General features: G+C 46.0%; 1 protein-coding gene across 1 annotated transcript in view; it reads left to right on the top strand.

The window, feature by feature from the left end:
- The window catches only part of CIT (citron rho-interacting serine/threonine kinase), a 150,406-nt gene that overhangs the window by 119,759 nt on the left and 12,559 nt on the right, over positions 1 to 18,088 (top strand). Inside the window, exons 25-38 of the mRNA XM_080649954.1 lie at positions 2,161 to 2,301; positions 3,307 to 3,414; positions 5,298 to 5,415; positions 5,682 to 5,846; positions 8,875 to 9,012; positions 9,546 to 9,726; positions 10,342 to 10,433; positions 10,977 to 11,081; positions 11,289 to 11,458; positions 12,180 to 12,224; positions 12,668 to 12,748; positions 12,906 to 13,041; positions 15,399 to 15,538; positions 16,830 to 16,922. Of these exons, the coding sequence (XP_080506080.1) occupies positions 2,161 to 2,301; positions 3,307 to 3,414; positions 5,298 to 5,415; positions 5,682 to 5,846; positions 8,875 to 9,012; positions 9,546 to 9,726; positions 10,342 to 10,433; positions 10,977 to 11,081; positions 11,289 to 11,458; positions 12,180 to 12,224; positions 12,668 to 12,748; positions 12,906 to 13,041; positions 15,399 to 15,538; positions 16,830 to 16,922 (1,713 nt within the window). The remainder of the gene's footprint in view (positions 1 to 2,160; positions 2,302 to 3,306; positions 3,415 to 5,297; positions 5,416 to 5,681; positions 5,847 to 8,874; positions 9,013 to 9,545; positions 9,727 to 10,341; positions 10,434 to 10,976; positions 11,082 to 11,288; positions 11,459 to 12,179; positions 12,225 to 12,667; positions 12,749 to 12,905; positions 13,042 to 15,398; positions 15,539 to 16,829; positions 16,923 to 18,088) is intronic.

Genomic DNA, 18,088 nt, shown 5'->3' on the forward strand with positions numbered 1-18,088 from the left:
TCTGGAAGCACAGATACGGTGGGGCACCTCCACCTCCTTCGGACTCTGTAACCTCTGCCCGTGCCCTGGGCTCCTCAGGGGGCTTTTTCGTGCCCCTGACACCATTGACCTGTGAGGTCACCGTCTGCCCTTCCACAAGTGGGTTTTTTTTACATCTTCGTGTTTGTATTTATTCAGTTTAAGTTTTAAAAATACCACCCTATTGAACTTGCTCTTGCTAGTTTTCTTCCATCCTTCCAGCCACCAGGGTTGTTACAGGCTCTGGTTTCTGTCATCTCGACCCTTCCTGCTTCTTCCCAGTCTCATGTCACCTCATAAATTGTGGGACAGATCTAAGCACATAGCTAAAGCCTTCCTTTCAGTCTAACACTGGCCAGGAATAGCCTCCACTCGCCTCTCTCTGGGAAGCAGGTAAATGGTTTTGAAAAACATTTTATTGATTACAAATGTCATTCTTGTTTTTTATTATGGTGACTAAGCAGCTATTTCTTGGAAAGCTAAGGAAAGGTTGTTGTGTTTATTCTAGAAAAAAATCTTGGGCCTGGCTGTCACCAAACATACTCTTGTCCCCAGCATTTGCTTCTCTGCTTCCTGCCTAGTAATTAATGTTGTCCTAAAATAGTGGGAAGAAACTTAAGAGGGTAATTTACAGAAGAAATCACTCCTGCTGTGAGGGATGGATAGCTCCCTTGAATAGGTTATCTTAGCTGTTCTTCTTCTTCTTTTTTAAAGTATTTTAGGGGGTTCTGTGGTTCAATTCAGAAATTCCAGGTTGGCTCACAGACCAGGTGATGTGTATCTCTTGCCTCCTGGGGGACCGATAGGGGAGAGGCTGGCAGAGTAGGTGGGGCAAGAAAGAGCTCCTGAGTCGGATGGAGGGAAGAAAGGACAGAGGAGGTAGAGAGCATTGACCTCATTAAGCACCTGCTGTGTGCTCAGCACTGCACTCGGTATGTCCCCCAGTGAGGGCAAGTGTTATACCCACTTTCAGATGAAGAAACTGAGGCTCCAAGAGGCAATATGAGCTACCCTATGTCATATGACTGATCAGTGTTAGTATTTAAACCAGGGTCTCTCACATTCCACAACCCACTTCCTCTCCTTTGCTTGCTGTAATGCCGCAAGGAATCAGGTACCTCTCAAGAGGAGGGCAGAGGAACAGGTGGAGGGAAGTGAAGTAAGACAGAGAAGGTCAGCAAACAGGTCAGCGGTAGCTCTCGGCCTGCTGCGTCCGAGAGCATGGACATTGGCCGGTGTCTGCAGGCAAGCCCCGTGGTGATGTGTATTGCTCTTCATTAGCTCTCTATCCTCAAGTCTGCAGAGGGTGTAGGCCACTGGGAAGGGCTTTTTTGGGTCACAGCAAGTGTGGTTAGCCTGTCACCCAGGGGTTGGAGGAAATCAAGCAGTGTTTTGTCAGGATAGCTGTTCTCTCCTGCTTTTTACAAACAGGCATTTTAGGAAAGAGAGCCATAAAACCAGGACCTTTATAGCCTGCCCTATTTTTTGGTTGATTTTTATTATAAATTTGGAGAGGTTTCTAGCACAGAACTACATTTCCAATAGACTAAATTAAAAACTTTCTCTGGGTTTTACCAACACTTGTACTGAATCTGGGATCTTCCTCTTTCCACACAGTAGAAATATTTCCTGCAGTTCTGGCTACTGCGTGCTCACTGGGGTCCCTCAGCCTGACGAGGACTGTCTAAGTTAGAAGTGATGTGATTCCCCTTGTATAGGCCCATGGCTTGGACAAAGTGATTTCTCCTAACAGCAATTGAGGCTTTAAAACAATAAGGACAAATTGGAACTTGGTTGTCAAGGCACAAAGTCACACAGCCTTAGATGTCAACTCAGGTGGCTCACACTCTTAAATCCGAGTAGCCTTCATTGCAGCTCTGACTGGGGAGCCAGACCCACCCGCCTGGACCTCCGGTTACAGTGGGCACCCAGCGACCTGCTGGCCGTCAGAGGTTCTGTGCAGATCCTTTTTAACTGGGCAGGCATCGTTTTGGGATAGGAGATTGTTGTTAATGCTGGAGTGAGATGATTTCAGAAGCTGCACTCTTGGTGTCAGGCCTGAAATGAGTTTGGGAATAGGGACAGTGTGGGAACACACGTTGTGAGTGTAGTGAGCCCTTCTCTGGCCTTTCTTCCCACTAGCAAGCCAAATTACAGCAGCAGATGGACCTGCAGAAGAATCACATTTTCCGTCTGACTCAAGGGTTGCAAGAAGCTCTAGATCGGGCTGATCTGCTGAAGACAGAAAGGAGTGATCTGGAATATCAGCTGGAAAACATTCAGGTGAGACCTGGCAAAGGGAATTTACTTAAAAGTTGTCTGTGGAACCAAAGCCTGGTGGCTAAGAGCCAGCTGGTGAAATGGTCAGTATCTTTATGTTATGCACTGTTGTGTATTTTCCCCCAGTATTTCATTATGAACATTTCCAAATATTCAGAGAAGTTGGAAAACTTCTATAATGATTACCTCTGAGATTCTAGTATTAACCACTTGCTATTTTTACTTTTTCACATGTTTATCCATCCATCAGCCTACTGCCCCCCTACCCCCAACACACACACCTTTTTGGCTATAAGAATAGGACTAAGTAAATCAATATTGACTGAGTGTGTTTGTGTTGAATTTTCATATGCTAGTATCCTACTGACTGTATTTTTTATTTTCTTAAAGTATCAAATTTAAAAGTATACAGACAGTCCTCGGGTTACGTCGGACTCGACGTACGTCGTTTCGTGGTTACATCGCCATCTCCCATTTATTTATTAAAAAAAAAAAAAGTTCCAGCATTTCAACGTATGTACATATGTGCTTTATGTTTTTGTTTTTAAATATGTTTTATTGATTTTTTACATAGAGGAAGGGAGAGGGATAGAGAGTTAGAAACATCGATGAGAGAGAAACATCAATCAGCTGCCTCCTGCACACTCCCCACTGGGCATGTGCCCACAACCAAGGTACATGCCCTTGACCGGAATTGAACCTGGGACCCTTGAGTCTGCAGGCCGATGCTCTATCCACTGAGCCAAACTGGTTAGGGCTGCTTTATGTTTTTTATTTACTGTATTTACCACAAGTCAAGGTCAGGAATTGTTATCTTTCTTTTAATTTTTTTTACTGTTTCACTTCATTGCTGCTGTGTTTGTGCTCCATGTGAGTGACGTAGGTGGGTTCCGACTTATGGCTAAAATCATGTTACCTCGCGCTGTAGGAACGGATCTTCGTCGTAACCCGAGGACCTACTGTACTTCTTTCTGGGTCTGAGGTTGTTTTTGTTTTGATGAATTTCAGGTTCTCTATTCTCATGAAAAGGTGAAAATGGAGGGCACTATTTCTCAACAAACCAAACTTATTGATTTTCTGCAAGCCAAAATGGACCAACCTGCTAAAAAGAAAAAGGTGGGTCATCGTTGTTTGAAAGGGGGGACTTGACATTTTGCTTGACCATAATGATGATTCAGTGAAAACTATGATGATAGAGAATCCAGGGAACATTGAAGAAAACAAAATGTACATTTTCTTATTTTATTTTGGGTTGAAATGTAGGTTTTGAGATAATCAGAATAGCCCTCAAAGAGAGGATATCATTATCAACTCTGTACTTTATGTTCATGGCCTTTAAAATTGTATGCCTGTCTCTGTTAAGGGAATAATTTTTTTTTTAACCTAAGAGACTGGAAAGATAGCAGAGAAAGGTTTATACATGGGTCATCATACAGGTCTCCAAAGGGGGTCTCTGCTCATGTGTACGGGACTCCAGAGGGATTAGCAGGTCACAGGTATGGGACTTTAGAGAGATTACAGGCCACATGTATGGGACTCCAGAAAAGACTAGAAAGCACCTGGCCCAGTTGTTTTGATTGGCTCATGAAGAGACTGGGACCCAGAGAGCTGAAGTAACCAGTTCAAAGTGCCTGACCGGACAGTTGCACCCTCCACCCAGTACTGCTCCATCCTTTTGAAGCTGTAGCAGACAAGTTAAAAATTAGCCAAAAAATCTTCCCAAATAAGCAACTATGGGCAGGGTTTCATATAACAGAGATGAACACTGGAAGATTTTTTTTCTAGTTGGTTTCAGACAGGGAAGAAAGGACAGAGAGAGAGAGAAACATCGATGTGAGAGAGATACATCAATTGGTCACTCCTGCATGCTCCCAACAGGGATGAACCTGCAACCTAGCTATGTGCCCTGATCGGGAATTGAACCTGTGACCTTCTGATGCATGGGAGATGCTCCAACCAACTGATCTCTCCGGTTAGGGTGGAATTTTTTTAAATGTTTATTTTTTAATAAGCCCAGCACATGCTTCTCTGAACCACTGAAGGCCTCCTTCGAGGTTTGGCCAAGTGTTCTCAGTTTGCAAAGGTCTTTAAAGAATTCCATTTCCTTCCAAAGGCAGTCCTACCCCAGAGTAGCAGTGGCAAGGCTTTCACAGAAAAGGCCTCTGATGGCTGGGAATACTGAGGCTTGAAGGGGCACGCGGTCCCATGAGCCCAATGCTGCATTTACAGTAAGGATGAGAGCAGCATTCGCAAGCAGCCTCCTACTGAGTGGTGGCTGCAGGGGAAGGCGCTGCTTGCACACTGTGTGACTGTGTTTGTTATGCTTATGATATCTAATCTTTTTTATTTTAGCCGTGGACTGTTATCTGATTATGTCACTTGATGTAGTTAGGGTGTTTCCATTTTTTTGTTTTTATTTTGTCTCATTATTATATGGTTTCCTTTTTTTTCTTCTATGTACAACACATGTCTCCACTTGCATTTTTTTTTTTTTAGTAATCCCCTAATTCTGACATAATTTTAGCATTCCATTTTTTGTTGCTTCTGTTTTTTATAATACTCTTCTCTGTGTCTTGTAACTAAGCATCATGAGACAAATTCAAGGCAAGAGTGATTTCTGAACCATCTCTCCTGACTCCATCCTCCACTTCCATTTTTTGAGGGTAAAGAATCAGGAAATGGCTCTCCTCCTGGGGAATGCTTAAGGAAGAGGTGGTGGCAATCCAAGCATCTTTAAACCCTCTCGGTGAAAATTTGCGCATCCCTATTTTTTCCAGCCGCTGGAATGGGCTGTGGCCCGCTCCCCTCCCCCTTCACATGCCATTTTTACTAAATCCGCTTACAGTGAGTATGCTCCTGGCTCTCGTGGTGTGCTCCTCCCAAGTCAGCGTCCTTTAGCTAGTGTGAAGTGCCAGTTTCCAGGAGTTAGGAGATATCTCTGTTTCCATTGCTAGGGTTTATTTAGTCGACGGAAAGAGGACCCTGCTTTGCCCACACAGGTTCCTCTGCAGTACAATGAGCTGAAGGTGGCTCTGGAGAAGGAGAAAGCTCGCTGTGCCGAGCTAGAGGAAGCCCTTCAGAAGACCCGCATCGAGCTCCGCTCCGCCCGCGAGGAAGGTAGGGCTCCCCAACTCTCTATGCAGTGTTAGGACCCATCCCAAGGAGGTTGTTCAAGACCAGCTCAGCATCTGTATTTGTGGCCTATGAGCTTTCAGTCCAGACACTCAAAATCTGAAAAATTCATGGCATCCTTGGCGTTGCCGATTTGGTACAATGCATGTCCTTTTAGTTTGGGGTCTTTGAAAGACAGCCTGGGGCAGTCCATTGGCTCGGGCCTCTTGGTGACTCACTGACCAAAAGGCATTGGACTGCTCTCTCCCTAGCTGCTCACCGGAAAGCCACCGACCATCCGCACCCATCTACACCAGCCACTGCGAGGCAGCAGATCGCCATGTCTGCTATCGTGCGGTCGCCTGAGCACCAGCCCAGTGCCATGAGCCTGCTCGCCCCGCCGTCCAGCCGCAGAAAGGAGTCTTCAACACCAGAAGGTACGTTCTCAAGCCATTGGAGTTTGGTTGACATTATTTTTTTCCATTAAGAAATCGGGTAAAAATGACAAGTAGTAACATTAAGGGATAAAGAGTAAGAATCCAATCTCTCCATCCTCCCAATCCTAGTTCCCTTACCCAGAGTCAACCATTGTGTTCATCCAGCAGTAGTTCATGGAACTGCATATCTGTTTTATTCATAAATTTTATATTACATAATCATATTTAAAGAGTCTGAGAGAATAAGCATGTTTTCCTTAGGCCTTTTTTCTTTTATAAATATCAGAGCACACTATGCTATACACTACAAAACACCCTTTTTCTTTTAGTTAAAATGTTCTCCGAGAGTGTTTCATATGAACACACATGGGTGGACCTCATCCTTTTCAAGGGCTGCATAGTGTTCCCCCGGGAGGGCATGTGACTCACCTGTTAAACCAGGCGCTGGTGGGGGCATTTTTGTTCTTTCCAGTTGCTTGTTGCCATACACCCTGCGCCTCTGGGCGTTGTAGCTGCAGGGTGTGCTCTTAGGAAAGGAATCACTTGGCTGAAGGTTATGTGCTTTTTGAGTGTTGTTAGTTCATGCGGGTTTATATTCCTACCAACCGTGTAAGGAGTTTTCTTTATGGTCTCAGAAGCACTCTCTTCACCCAGAGATGAAAAGGACGTAAAGAAGGTGGTTGGGCCCTAACCGGTTTGGCTCAGTGGATAGAGCGTCGGCCTGCGGACTGAAGGGTCCCAGGTTCGATTCCGGTCAAGGGCATGTACCTTGGTTGCGGGCACATCCCCAGTGGGGGGTGTGCAGGAGGCAGCTGATCAATGTTTCTCTCTCATCGATGTTTCTAACTCTCTATCTCTCTCCCTTCCTCTCTGTAAAAAATCAATAAAATATATTAAAAAAAAAAAAAAAAGAAGGTGGTTGGAAAGTCTGAGGGAGAGTGGAGTAGAGCTGTGATTTAGCATCATGGTATCACCATCAAACCTCGTCACAAATATGTAAATCTAGATGGCATTCTGCTGGTTTCCTTCCGTGATGATATCATCTTGTTCTCTCTGTTCACATACACTGAGTCAGTCAGAGCACTTTACCCTTAACGTCACTAACACGGTGACGTTAGCACAGGACAGCAGGGCCCTGGCTCTGGTGTCTGTTGACAGGGCTGTGGAGAGTGGCTCCCTGAGCACTGGGATGCTCGGAGCACTTCCTTCAGTGCCTTGCAGTGAGCATGTCGTTATTCCTCACAACTTGGTGATAAAGGAGGGGGGTGATGTTAAGTGGCAAATGTAATTTGTATTCAGAAATTCCTTAGTTTTGTCTCTAGTTAACTAAGTTCTAGGTCACTATTGAGAGGGGGCCTATTAAAAGGAAAAAACATCTTACTAAGTTTAACAGATAGGAATGTAAGTGTAAGAATCTGTTTCTTGAGGCTTAAAAGTTGGGTTTTTAACATGAGGTTATTCATGACAGAACTAGACATGAAGGGAGAATACTTCAGTCAGCTTATATATTTAATAATTAGAAATTCTTTGGTATTTGTGATTTTTAAATTGGATTCTGAAATGCTCTAGATATATATGTTTCACCTGGGAAATCAAAGAATTCATGACTAAGATATTTACAAACGTTTGACTTAAAAGCATGCTTCTTTATGCCCACAAACATCTATGCTATCATTAGTTGACCTCCTACTTTCTTTAAAAACCCCTAATTCCTGGTCACCAGAAAATGGAGATTTTAAATTAGATGCATCTGTTAGTGTTAAAATAGTTTCCCACTATGGTCAATGTGGCTCAGTTGGTGGGACTGTCATGCGGTACACTATAAGGTGGTGGTTTCGATTCCTGGTCAGGGCAATAGGGCACATACCTAGGCTGTGGATTTGGTCCCCGGTCGGGGTGGGTATGGGAGGCAACAGATCCATGTTTCTCTCTCACATCAATATTGCTCTCTCTCTCTCTCTCTCTTTCTCTTTCTCCTTCCCTTCCCCTCTCTGAAATCAATAAAAAATATATATTAAACATTTTTTTAAGTTCCCCTATCTGTAACTAACCTGCTGTAATAGTTTTTTAAACAATGTTATTGAGATAAGTTCACATGTCATACCATGTACTCACTGAAATGTATAATTCAGTCTTTTTTGTTAAATTTACCAGGTTGTATAACCATTACATTCTAATATTTGGCTCCATCCTTTTTCCCCCAAAAAACCTTCTATACTCATTAGCAGTCACTTCCCATTTCTCTTTTTTGCCCAACCTCTGGCAATCACGAATGTGATTCTGTCTCTGAATTTGCATTCTGGACATGTCATGTAAATGGAATCACACCATATGTGGCTTTTTTCATTGAGCATAAAGTTTTGAGATCCACCCATGTTGTACTTAATTTTTATGGCTAAATAATATTCTACTGCATGAATAGCACATTTGGGCATTTGGGTTGTTTCCATTTTTTTGGCTGTCATATATAATGTTATGAACATTTATGTACACATTTTGTGGCTACATATGTTTTCAATTCTCTTGGGCGTATACCTACGAGTGAAATTTCTGGGTCACATGGTAATCCTATGTTTAACTCTTTGGGGAACTGCCAGAGTGGGTTCCAAAGTGGCCTTGGCATTTTACATTCCAACCAGCAATGTATGCAGATTCCAATGTCTCCACATCCTCACCACTTAGTTTCCATATTTTAAATTATAGACTTCTTGGGCATGAACGGTATCTCCTTGTGGTTTTGATTTGCGTTTCCCTAGTGACGAATGGTGTTGAGCACCTTTATATTTGTTTGTTGGTCATTCATTTATCTTCTTTGGAGAGATACTTATTGGGATCCTTTGCTCATTTTTAATTAGGTTATGTGTCATTTTATTATTGCTTTGTAAGCGTTCTTTATATAGTCAAGTTACAAGTCCCTTGTCAGAGAATATGACGTGCAAGTATTTTTTCTTGTTCTGTGGGTTGTCTTTCTACTTTCTTGATGGTTTAATTGGTAGCACCCTAATGATTTTTGAAAATTTTCCTCCAGAATTCAGCCGGCGTCTTAAGGAGCGCATGCACCACAATATTCCTCACCGGTTTAACGTGGGATTGAACATGCGAGCCACAAAGTGCGCTGTGTGTCTGGATACTGTGCACTTTGGACGCCAGGCGTCCAAATGTCTTGGTAAGAGCAATGGCTGTATGTTTGCAGTGGGCACCTGTGTGTCTCCACCTAAAAAAAAAAATCTATCCTTTTCCCCCCATTTTAATTTCCTTGTCATAGAGTACATTCATTTCCAAGCTTTTAGTTTCAGTGGGAGGATGCTATTTTTCTCTTGTTGGAGGAGTGAGTTTATACCTGTTTTCGGCTCATGTCTCCAACCTCCTGTACAAAATGCCTTAGGCTTTGCTAATTTCCAGCCCCCTTTCTTCAGGCTGGTCTCTGCCTACCATTAGGCGTGTGCTTGCCGGCTTCCACTGGAGCGTGCACGTGTCCTTTACACATTTGTTTGTGATAGCCTGGGAGAGGCCAGAACAACTGGACTGATTGCACTGGCTCTCTCATTTCCTGTCTCTGTAGAGGCCTGGCTCCTGGGGAAGCTTAGGGGTTACCTGGGTGACAAGGCCAGACTGACAGGCCTGCAGGGGTTGGCGGAGGAAAGGAATGGTCCAGGATCAGCCACACGAGTTTTCAGGTTGTCCCCTGCTTTTCCCTAGAATGTCAGGTGATGTGTCATCCCAAGTGCTCCACGTGCTTGCCAGCTACCTGTGGCCTGCCAGCCGAATATGCCACACACTTCACCGAGGCCTTCTGCCGTGACAAAATGAATTCCCCAGGTCTCCAGGCCAAGGAGCCCAGCAGCAGCTTGCACCTGGAAGGTTGGATGAAGGTGCCCAGGTATTGTTGCAGGGTGGCTTGGGCTGGTGCTGGTGAAGGATGGCAGAATATGCCACCCCCAAATATGCCACTCTGGGATAAAGACTATTTTGAACTAAAAGCTCTTGAAAAACAGCAGGTGCAAGGACACTCTGCCCTCCCCTTCCTCTTCCTGAAAGTCAGAGATAAAACTCCCTGTCAGAGCTGCCCTCCCTGCACCAGCAGGAAAGAAACACTCCTATCTCCAGAGACAGAGAGTCATGGCTGCCCCTGTGCATTTTAGTACTTTTCCAAAATCACTACTCTTGCTCAGCCTAGAATACAAGCACTTGGGCCTCTCGGCTTTTTGGGTCTTTATTTTCTTATGGAGATGCCCAGGCAAAATAAAATGTGTTTGCTTTTCTCCCATTCATCTTCTGGTATCAGTGAACTCCTATGCCAGCACAGAGCCTTGAGGGGCGAAGGAAGTTTTCCCTCCCCTGTGCTGGCATGGAAGGACACAGGCCACTTCCAATCCTGGTGTTTTCTAGAGAACTTTAGGGATGTCTTCTCTGGCACCCCTCCCTACCCCACCCCTTCCTCCTGCCTGATTCCTCTGAATTTTAAACCTTTCTTCTTTTCCATCTGTTTTCCCAGGAATAACAAACGAGGACAGCAAGGCTGGGACAGGAAGTACATTGTCCTGGAGGGATCCAAAGTCCTCATTTACGACAACGAAGCCAGAGAAGGTACATTAGTAATTCAGGGGATTTCATTGCACGTGGTGGACCCAGGGCTCCCAGGCTTGGCGTGAAGGCTTTGTTTTTTTGGACTGCGCTGCAAGCCTTCTACAATTTTCCAGTTTTGAAAATTAAACACCAAGTGACTTCACTAAAGGTTATTGGTCCGATACTCACATCTATAGGTCTCCCCTCTGAAGACCCTGCAGGGTGCTGCCCTGAAGATTCCACCTGCTAACACACCTTCCGAGAACTTCTGCCTCAGCCAACTAACCCATAAATCCGCATCGTCATCAGAAAGTTGACTGTGCTACTCATCTGACACACTTTATTTTTTTTATCTTCCCTCTCCGCCTTCTCTGCACACCCTTCCCCTTCTTTGTTCTTGTGTGCCTCTTTCCACGCATACTGTCTCTCTCTCTCTCTCTCCCTTTCTCTCTCTCTCTCTCTCTTTCTCTCTCTCTCTCTCCCTCTCTCTCTCTTCCTCTTTTCTCCCCTTGTTCTTGTTCCTGTTCTTTTGTTTTTCTTTCTGCCCTTCCTCTTTGCACCAAGCTGGACAGAGGCCGGTGGAAGAATTTGAGCTGTGCCTTCCCGACGGGGATGTATCTATTCATGGCGCCGTTGGTGCTTCTGAACTCGCAAATACAGCCAAAGCAGGTGAGGAGAGCAGGGGCTTCCCCGGAGGTGGGCTGGGCTTGCTGAGTCAGTGGGGGCAGGAGGGTACGTGGGGGATTGGCCTGCACAAGGGCCCAACCTTCTGAGCTCCCTGTCTTAGCAGTGAAATCTCTGAAACCTCAGGGCCATCCCTTCCGGCGGGAGTGGGGAAATCCACATCCAACCCTGTGCTCTCTGTCGCACTCCTAGATGTCCCATACATCCTGAAGATGGAATCCCACCCACACACCACCTGCTGGCCCGGGAGAACCCTCTACTTGCTAGCTCCCAGCTTCCCCGACAAACAGCGCTGGGTCACCGCCTTAGAATCAGTTGTCGCAGGTGGGAGAGTTTCTAGGGAAAAGGCAGAAGCCGATGCTGTGAGTATGAGCGGGCGCTAGGGCTTGTCTTTGTGGGCTGACGCCGTGCGGTCCTGGCTGTCATGATTTCCCTCGGGCTCCCTCTCCAAGGGGTGGTGGCTCCATGAGCGGAGTTGTGTGGGGGCAGAGATACAGGTTCTCAGGTGGCTTGTCTGGGCATCACGGGCCCTCGTTTAGAATGGGCAGCAGCACCGCTAGCCACCTCTTAGTCATGGCAACACAGCCGCTCATGGACTTACACGGAAATCCTCTCTCTTGTTTACTCTGATGAGTTTATTGGGTTTGAAGGCTTGAGTGTCAAGCACGTTGGCCATGTAGCAGCACAGAAGGCGGCCGCCAGCCATGTCTACTTCAGGCAAGCTTTTCATAGTCTTCTCAATTGCTTCGACACGATTTGCTCTTCCGTAGGCAGGTTTGAAAGCCTACTTATCCCTAAGTTGTTAGAAATGTAGGTGTGCCTTGATTGGCAGCAGCCCCCCCAAAACTTTTCAGGATATAAACCGGGCTCGTTGCTCATTGGCATTTTCTCCACCAAAGACCAAACAGTGTTTTTCAAACACTTATCTCCTAATAAACACTCGAAATATTAGCAACCGGAATCCTTACCCACGAGCCTCCTGATATCAGGAGCTCTGCTCCCTGGGTAGACTTGTTCAGTGACCTGTTTCATCGTTAACCGTGTACACCTTTGACTGAATCCACGTTACTGTGTGTACACCAGGGCCCTGGCTGCACTCCCTACGGGCTTCTGCCTGCATGGGTTCAGGTAAAGAGATTCCGAAGCTTGTTGGTTTGCTGCTGACGCTGGGCTTTGCACTTTTGCTGCAGCCTATAGGGGAAAGAACCTTCCATGTGCTCATTAACCCTTTGCAGGTACATCTCTTTAGCTTCAGCTGATTACCGCAGAATATTTTCTGCATCTATTACTAATATACTCATTTACGTCTGCTCCAAGTGGAGTTCTAACTCCAATGCTAATTAACAACCACCCCAGAGATAGCGGTAAGACTCGCGTCTTGCCTTTTGAGCTCAGATCAAAATTTGAGGCGAGCCAAGAGCAGAAGTGTGTTTCTGAGTGTTTTCAGGAGTAACTTGCCTTTCTTTCTGGCATTAAGCTTCTCTCCATTCTTGCTTTTGTCTCTGGTCATGAAATAGTTCAGTCTCACCAGGTTCTTTTTTTCTTTCTTATTTTCTTTCACATATGAAAAGAAATTGCTTGGAAACTCCCTGCTGAAACTGGAAGGTGATGACCGGCTAGACATGAACTGCACACTGCCCTTCAGCGACCAGGTAACGGTGTTTTCTGGACACTGTCAGCTTGGCGTCTGGCAACAGCCACATGCCGTCAAGAAAGAAAGGGCTGTGTCGGCTTTGTGCCTCTTCCTGTTTGGTTGTTATGGTGACGTGACGATGCTTATGTTCTGCCCTTGCACTTCTGCCCTTGCAGGTGGTGTTGGTAGGCACCGAGGAAGGGCTCTATGCACTGAATGTCTTGAAAAACTCCCTCACCCACGTCCCGGGAATTGGAGCAGTCTTCCAAATTTATATCATCAAGGACCTGGAGAAGCTCCTCATGATAGCAGGTGGAGGCCAAGGACATGGCGCTTTTTCTTCACTTGAAGGAAAACTGTTGGAAAGCCAGGTGTCATGCTTGTGAAACCGGAAGGCAGGCCCTCTTGGGGGCAGGTTGGAGCGGAAGCAGCTCTTCTCTCTCTGTCCCTGTCTGTGCCCAAGCTGATGGCTCTCTTGTTCATTTTCGGTTCCCTGGGGGTCCAGTGTAGCACAGACTGACACCCCCAAGGAACTTCTCACCATTGTGACAGGTGAAGAGCCGTGAGCCTGAGGCTCATTAACGTCAGACCTTTGTCCTCATCGCATCATACCCTGGGAGCCACAACCTTGTGAGAGGTGGCCGCTCTGTCGCGCTTTGTGACTCTCAGAGACCGTTTGTCTAGATTCACCACTTGTTAGGCTTTTGCCACATTTTTTTCTCTCTTCCTGTGATACACAGACATGCTATCACTTTTTGGACTGAGAGTTGCAGCCAGTTCTTCAGCATATCACCTAAGAACAGGGTATTCTCTCACATAACCAAGGCAAAAATGTTTTTCTCTCCTTTGGGTACTATTTTTTTTAAAAAAAGGAAAACAGTAATTTATTGGCTCAATGTTCAAAACATCCACAATTAGGTCCTGTTTTAGGCACAGCTGGATGGATCCAGGGGCTGAGCTAAGATGGTCTAGAACTGACTTTTCTTGGTCTTCAGCTCTTTCCTCTGCTTGCTTTGTTTCTTCTTGTTGGCTTTCCTCCCTCCCTTCCTCCTTGACCTTATTCTTTAAAAAAAAAACACCAAAAAAACAAATATATGTGTGTGTGTGTGTGTGTGTGTGTATAGATAGATAGATAGATAGATAGATAGATAGATTTCAGAGAGGAAGGGAGAGGGAGAGAGAGAGAGAAACATCAATGATGAGAGAGAATCATTGATCGGCTGCATCCTGCGTGCCCCACACTGGGGATGGAGCCTGAAACCTGGGCATATGCCCTGACCGGGAATCGAACTGTGAACTCCTGGTTCATAGGTTGATGCTCAACCACTGAGCCACACCGGCTGGGCTCTTTGATCTTACTCTTCGGAACAGTGTTAGATTCACAGCAAAACTGGACAGTACAGCGATTTTCCATAGGCCCCTTGTGTCTCCCCCCGCCACACACACACACAGCCTCCCCTACTATCAACAGCCCCAGCAGAGGGTACATTAGTTACAAGTGATGAACCTGCACTGACACACCATTGTCACTTAAAGTCCATAGTTTACATGCAGGTTTGCTCTTGATGTTGTATACCTATGGGTTTGTACCCATAGGTTGTGGCACGGATCCTCTATGATAGCATCATACAGAATATTTCACTGTTATGAATTCATGGAGTTTAACCTTTGCTGGAATACAGTGCTCTGATATACTGCCCATAGTCAGATTTTATCTGTGCCCCCATCCTGGCCTTTTGAGTACTTGTTTAACAGAGTAGTGATCCAGTCCGGGATCATTCACTGCGTTTAGTCATGTCTCTTTAGTCTCTGTAACCTGAGTGGATCCTTAGCCTGTCTTTTGTCTTTCATGACATTGCCATATTGGAATTGTCCGAGTCTATCTATACTAATAAAAGGGTAATATGCTAATTAGACCAGGTCGACTGGCCATCTTCCGGATGCCCGACTTCCCTCTGGACAAAGCCATGGTGGTGGGGGCCGAGGCAGAGGCAGTTAGGGGCGATCAGGCTGGCAAGGGAGAGCAGTTAGGGGTGAGTCAGGCCGACAGGGGAGGGCAGTTGGAGGCAAGATCAGGCTGGCAGGGGAGGGCAGTTGGGGGTGACCAGGCCTGCCAGGGAGGGCAGTTGGGGGTGACCAGACCTGCAGGGGAGGGCAGTTAGGGGTGACCAGGTCGGCAGGGGAGGGCCATTGGGGGCAGGCAGGCAGGTGAGTGGTTAGGAGCCAGTGGTTGGGCCTAAATTGTCAGTTGGACATTCCCTGAGGGGTCCTGGATTAGAGAGGGTGCAGGCCGGGCTGAGGGACACCTCCTCCCCCACACCCCCGTGCATGAATTTCATGCACCGGGCCTCTAGTAATTTTATAAAATGTTCTCTCATTGTTCCTATCCCATTCTTACTTCGGTGGGGAACATGTTTAAAAAGTATAGTTCACCTTCTCCAGTTTTCTGCCTACAGAATGTTTTTTCTCCCTGAATCTTGACTAAGAGGCGAGGTGTTTTCACTTGAGATCTGAAACTTGGACCTAAACTGTGTTTACAGGAATTCATGGAAAACAGTCCATCTGTGTGGCCTTGCTGGCTTTTGTTTGTGAATAGAATTAGAACTGCCATCCTGTGTCTTTGCTTAATGTCCCCACACTGACCAAGAAGCTGTTCCTTTTCCCCTCAGGAGAAGAGCGAGCCCTGTGTCTTGTTGATGTGAAGAAAGTGAAACAGTCCCTGGCACAGTCTCACCTTCCTGCCCAGCCAGATATCTCGCCCAACGTTTTTGAAGCTGTCAAGGGCTGCCATTTGTTTGCTGCTGGCAAGGTATGCTCTCCTCAGGGCCTCAATGTGCAGAATGTTTCACTAATTAATTTCCAGGTTTTTTTTTCTAATATAAGCATTTAAGGGCTGCACATTTTTTTCTAACTACAGTTTTAGTTGCACCCTGTGTGTGTGTGTGTGTGTACACACACACACACACACACACACACACACACACATATATATAATTTATTTCAGAGAGGAAGGGAGAGGGAGAGAGAGATAGAAACATCAATGATGAGAGAGAATCATTGATCAGCTGCCTTTTGCATGTCCTACACAGAGGATCGAGCCCACAACCTGGGCATGTGCCCTTGACTGGGAATCGAACCCGGAACCCTTCAGTCCACAGGCCAACACTCTATCCACTGAGCCAAACCGGCTAGGCTGCACCCTGTAAATTTTTGTCATTCTACATATTTTTAAATTTCTTATATTTATCTGTGAATGATGAGTTATTTAGAAATGTGCATCTTAGTTTCCAAAAATTGGTTTTTAAAAAATTATAAGTTAATTTCATCATAATATTTGAAATATACAAAAAATATATGGAGTTATATATATATAAGTTATAAAATTATAACACCAAATACTGTTGTAAATATCTACATACTCGCTATCCAACCCAAGAAATAGAAGATTGCCAATAATTTTCATTTTCCTGTGTATTCCTTCCCTAATCCATCCCATTTCCCTCTGCCCACCCTGCCAGCCACCTTCCTTTCAGGACTGATTTGAACAATCAGCTTCTTTTCACTCTTGGTGAAATGACAAAGATCTAGGTGTAGGAGGTGAAGTAAGAGGGATTCAGCTGTTCTAGAAAAACAGTTTTAATGTAGAACTCTATATACTCAGATCTTAGGTAAGAACTTTTCTTTTTGGGCCAAAATCTTCTCTAAATTCTTATAGTAATGTCTACTGCCTTTCCCCTCCCTGGGGGTATAAGATTGTCAAAAGGGCCTGTCTCCAGCAGATAACACATACACACAAAATGCGTGTGGGGGCAGGTGGATTGCCTGAGCCTTTCTCTGCATTTCTGTTAAATCAGGGGTTCTGAAGCAGGGGTGAGCCTGCCCCCTGGGATGTTGGGCAATGCCTGGAGACATTTTTTGTGAAACTATTGGCATCTACTAGGCAGGGCCCTGGTGCGGAACATCCCACAATGCACAGAAGAGCCCCTCACCACAGAAGTCACCTGGTCGAGGGCTCAGCAGTGCCGAGGGTGAGACCTTGCTCTTTCCCCGCAGTCACTATACACACCAGTGACACTCCTTTTTCCTCCGATGCTTTTCAGATTGAGAACGGGCTCTGCATCTGTGCAGCCATGCCCAGCAAAGTCGTCGTTCTCCGCTACAACGAAAACCTCAGCAAGTACTGCATTCGCAAAGTAAGTCTTGGGCCTGGTCCATCTGCTCTGCCCACGCGCTGGCGTAGAAAGCCTGCTTCTCAGGGAACAGCGCGTGTCTGTCCTTTCACCTGCCGTCCTCTCGCCGGTGACCTTGGAGAGAGACCCTTCCTTCCTGGAGGAGGCTCCAGGCCGCTGGTGGCTGCAGGTCTCCTCTCTCACTTGCCTCCTGATCGTGAGCTGCTTCTCCAGCCAGCCCCGTGAAGCCAGCGGTTCGTTACGGTGGAAAGGAAGGTGGCTGATGGAGAGAGCAGGAAAAAAGGAAAGGGATCTCTCTGAGAAGCTGGCCGTCACTGGTGGCACTTACTAGAATCTTTCTTGGGTCCTGGAAGTTCCTATGAGTTACCTTGGAAAAGCCACTGCTAGCTGTGCTGGGCAGTGCAGGTAGAGCTGGCGCTCCTTGGAGCAGTGGGGTCATGAGGATGAACACAGGCTGGCAGGGTGCCGGCGGGCCCTTCCCGGCCTCGCTTCGGGAGAAGGCTGTCTGTTGTCCCAGAGTAGGATGTTCCACCCAATAAGCCCGATTTATTTCAGGTACTTTCATGATTAGTCTCAAAAGTGAAAGGAAGGGTGAATAAACCAGGGTCGTTCCTTGGAGGACCTGTCCACCCTGCGTGGGCTGTTGTTAGTTTAGGGTGGATTTTTATTGAGCACCTACTGGTACCAGAAACTGAGCTGGCTACTTTACAAACATGTTTCGCAGCGATTCTGAGAAGCAGGTGTGGCAATCCCCAATTTCAGGTAAGACGATTGATTGAGGCTGACCTTGCAAAATTACAAAGTCGAAACCAAAACTGAACTTCGATTTTTCCAGCCATTTCACATTGTCATGCTGCTTAAGTTTCCTTCCACATAGTAGGTGGTCAGTGAATAGTTAGTGGTCATGATAATGCTTATTAGAGTTTGAACTGGTAGCTTCAGGAGAATTCTCAGAAACCATTGCTTCTTCCTAATTCCTGGCCACCATTTCGAATAAGCATGCCTGGGTTGCTGGACCATCAGGATTGGCCTGAAAGCAAGCAGCAGCGATTAGGAAGCAGATAATTCAGACAGAGGATGACAGTGATGGTGATAGTAATGATGTAGGTGATATAGGTTCAAAATGGAAACGTAGAGCTCGAAGAAAGAAGGAAGCTGACAGCACTCCC

The sequence above is a fragment of the Plecotus auritus genome (genome assembly GCF_963455305.1).
Source record: "Plecotus auritus genome assembly, chromosome: 13".
NCBI classification, from domain to species: domain Eukaryota; kingdom Metazoa; phylum Chordata; class Mammalia; order Chiroptera; family Vespertilionidae; genus Plecotus; species Plecotus auritus.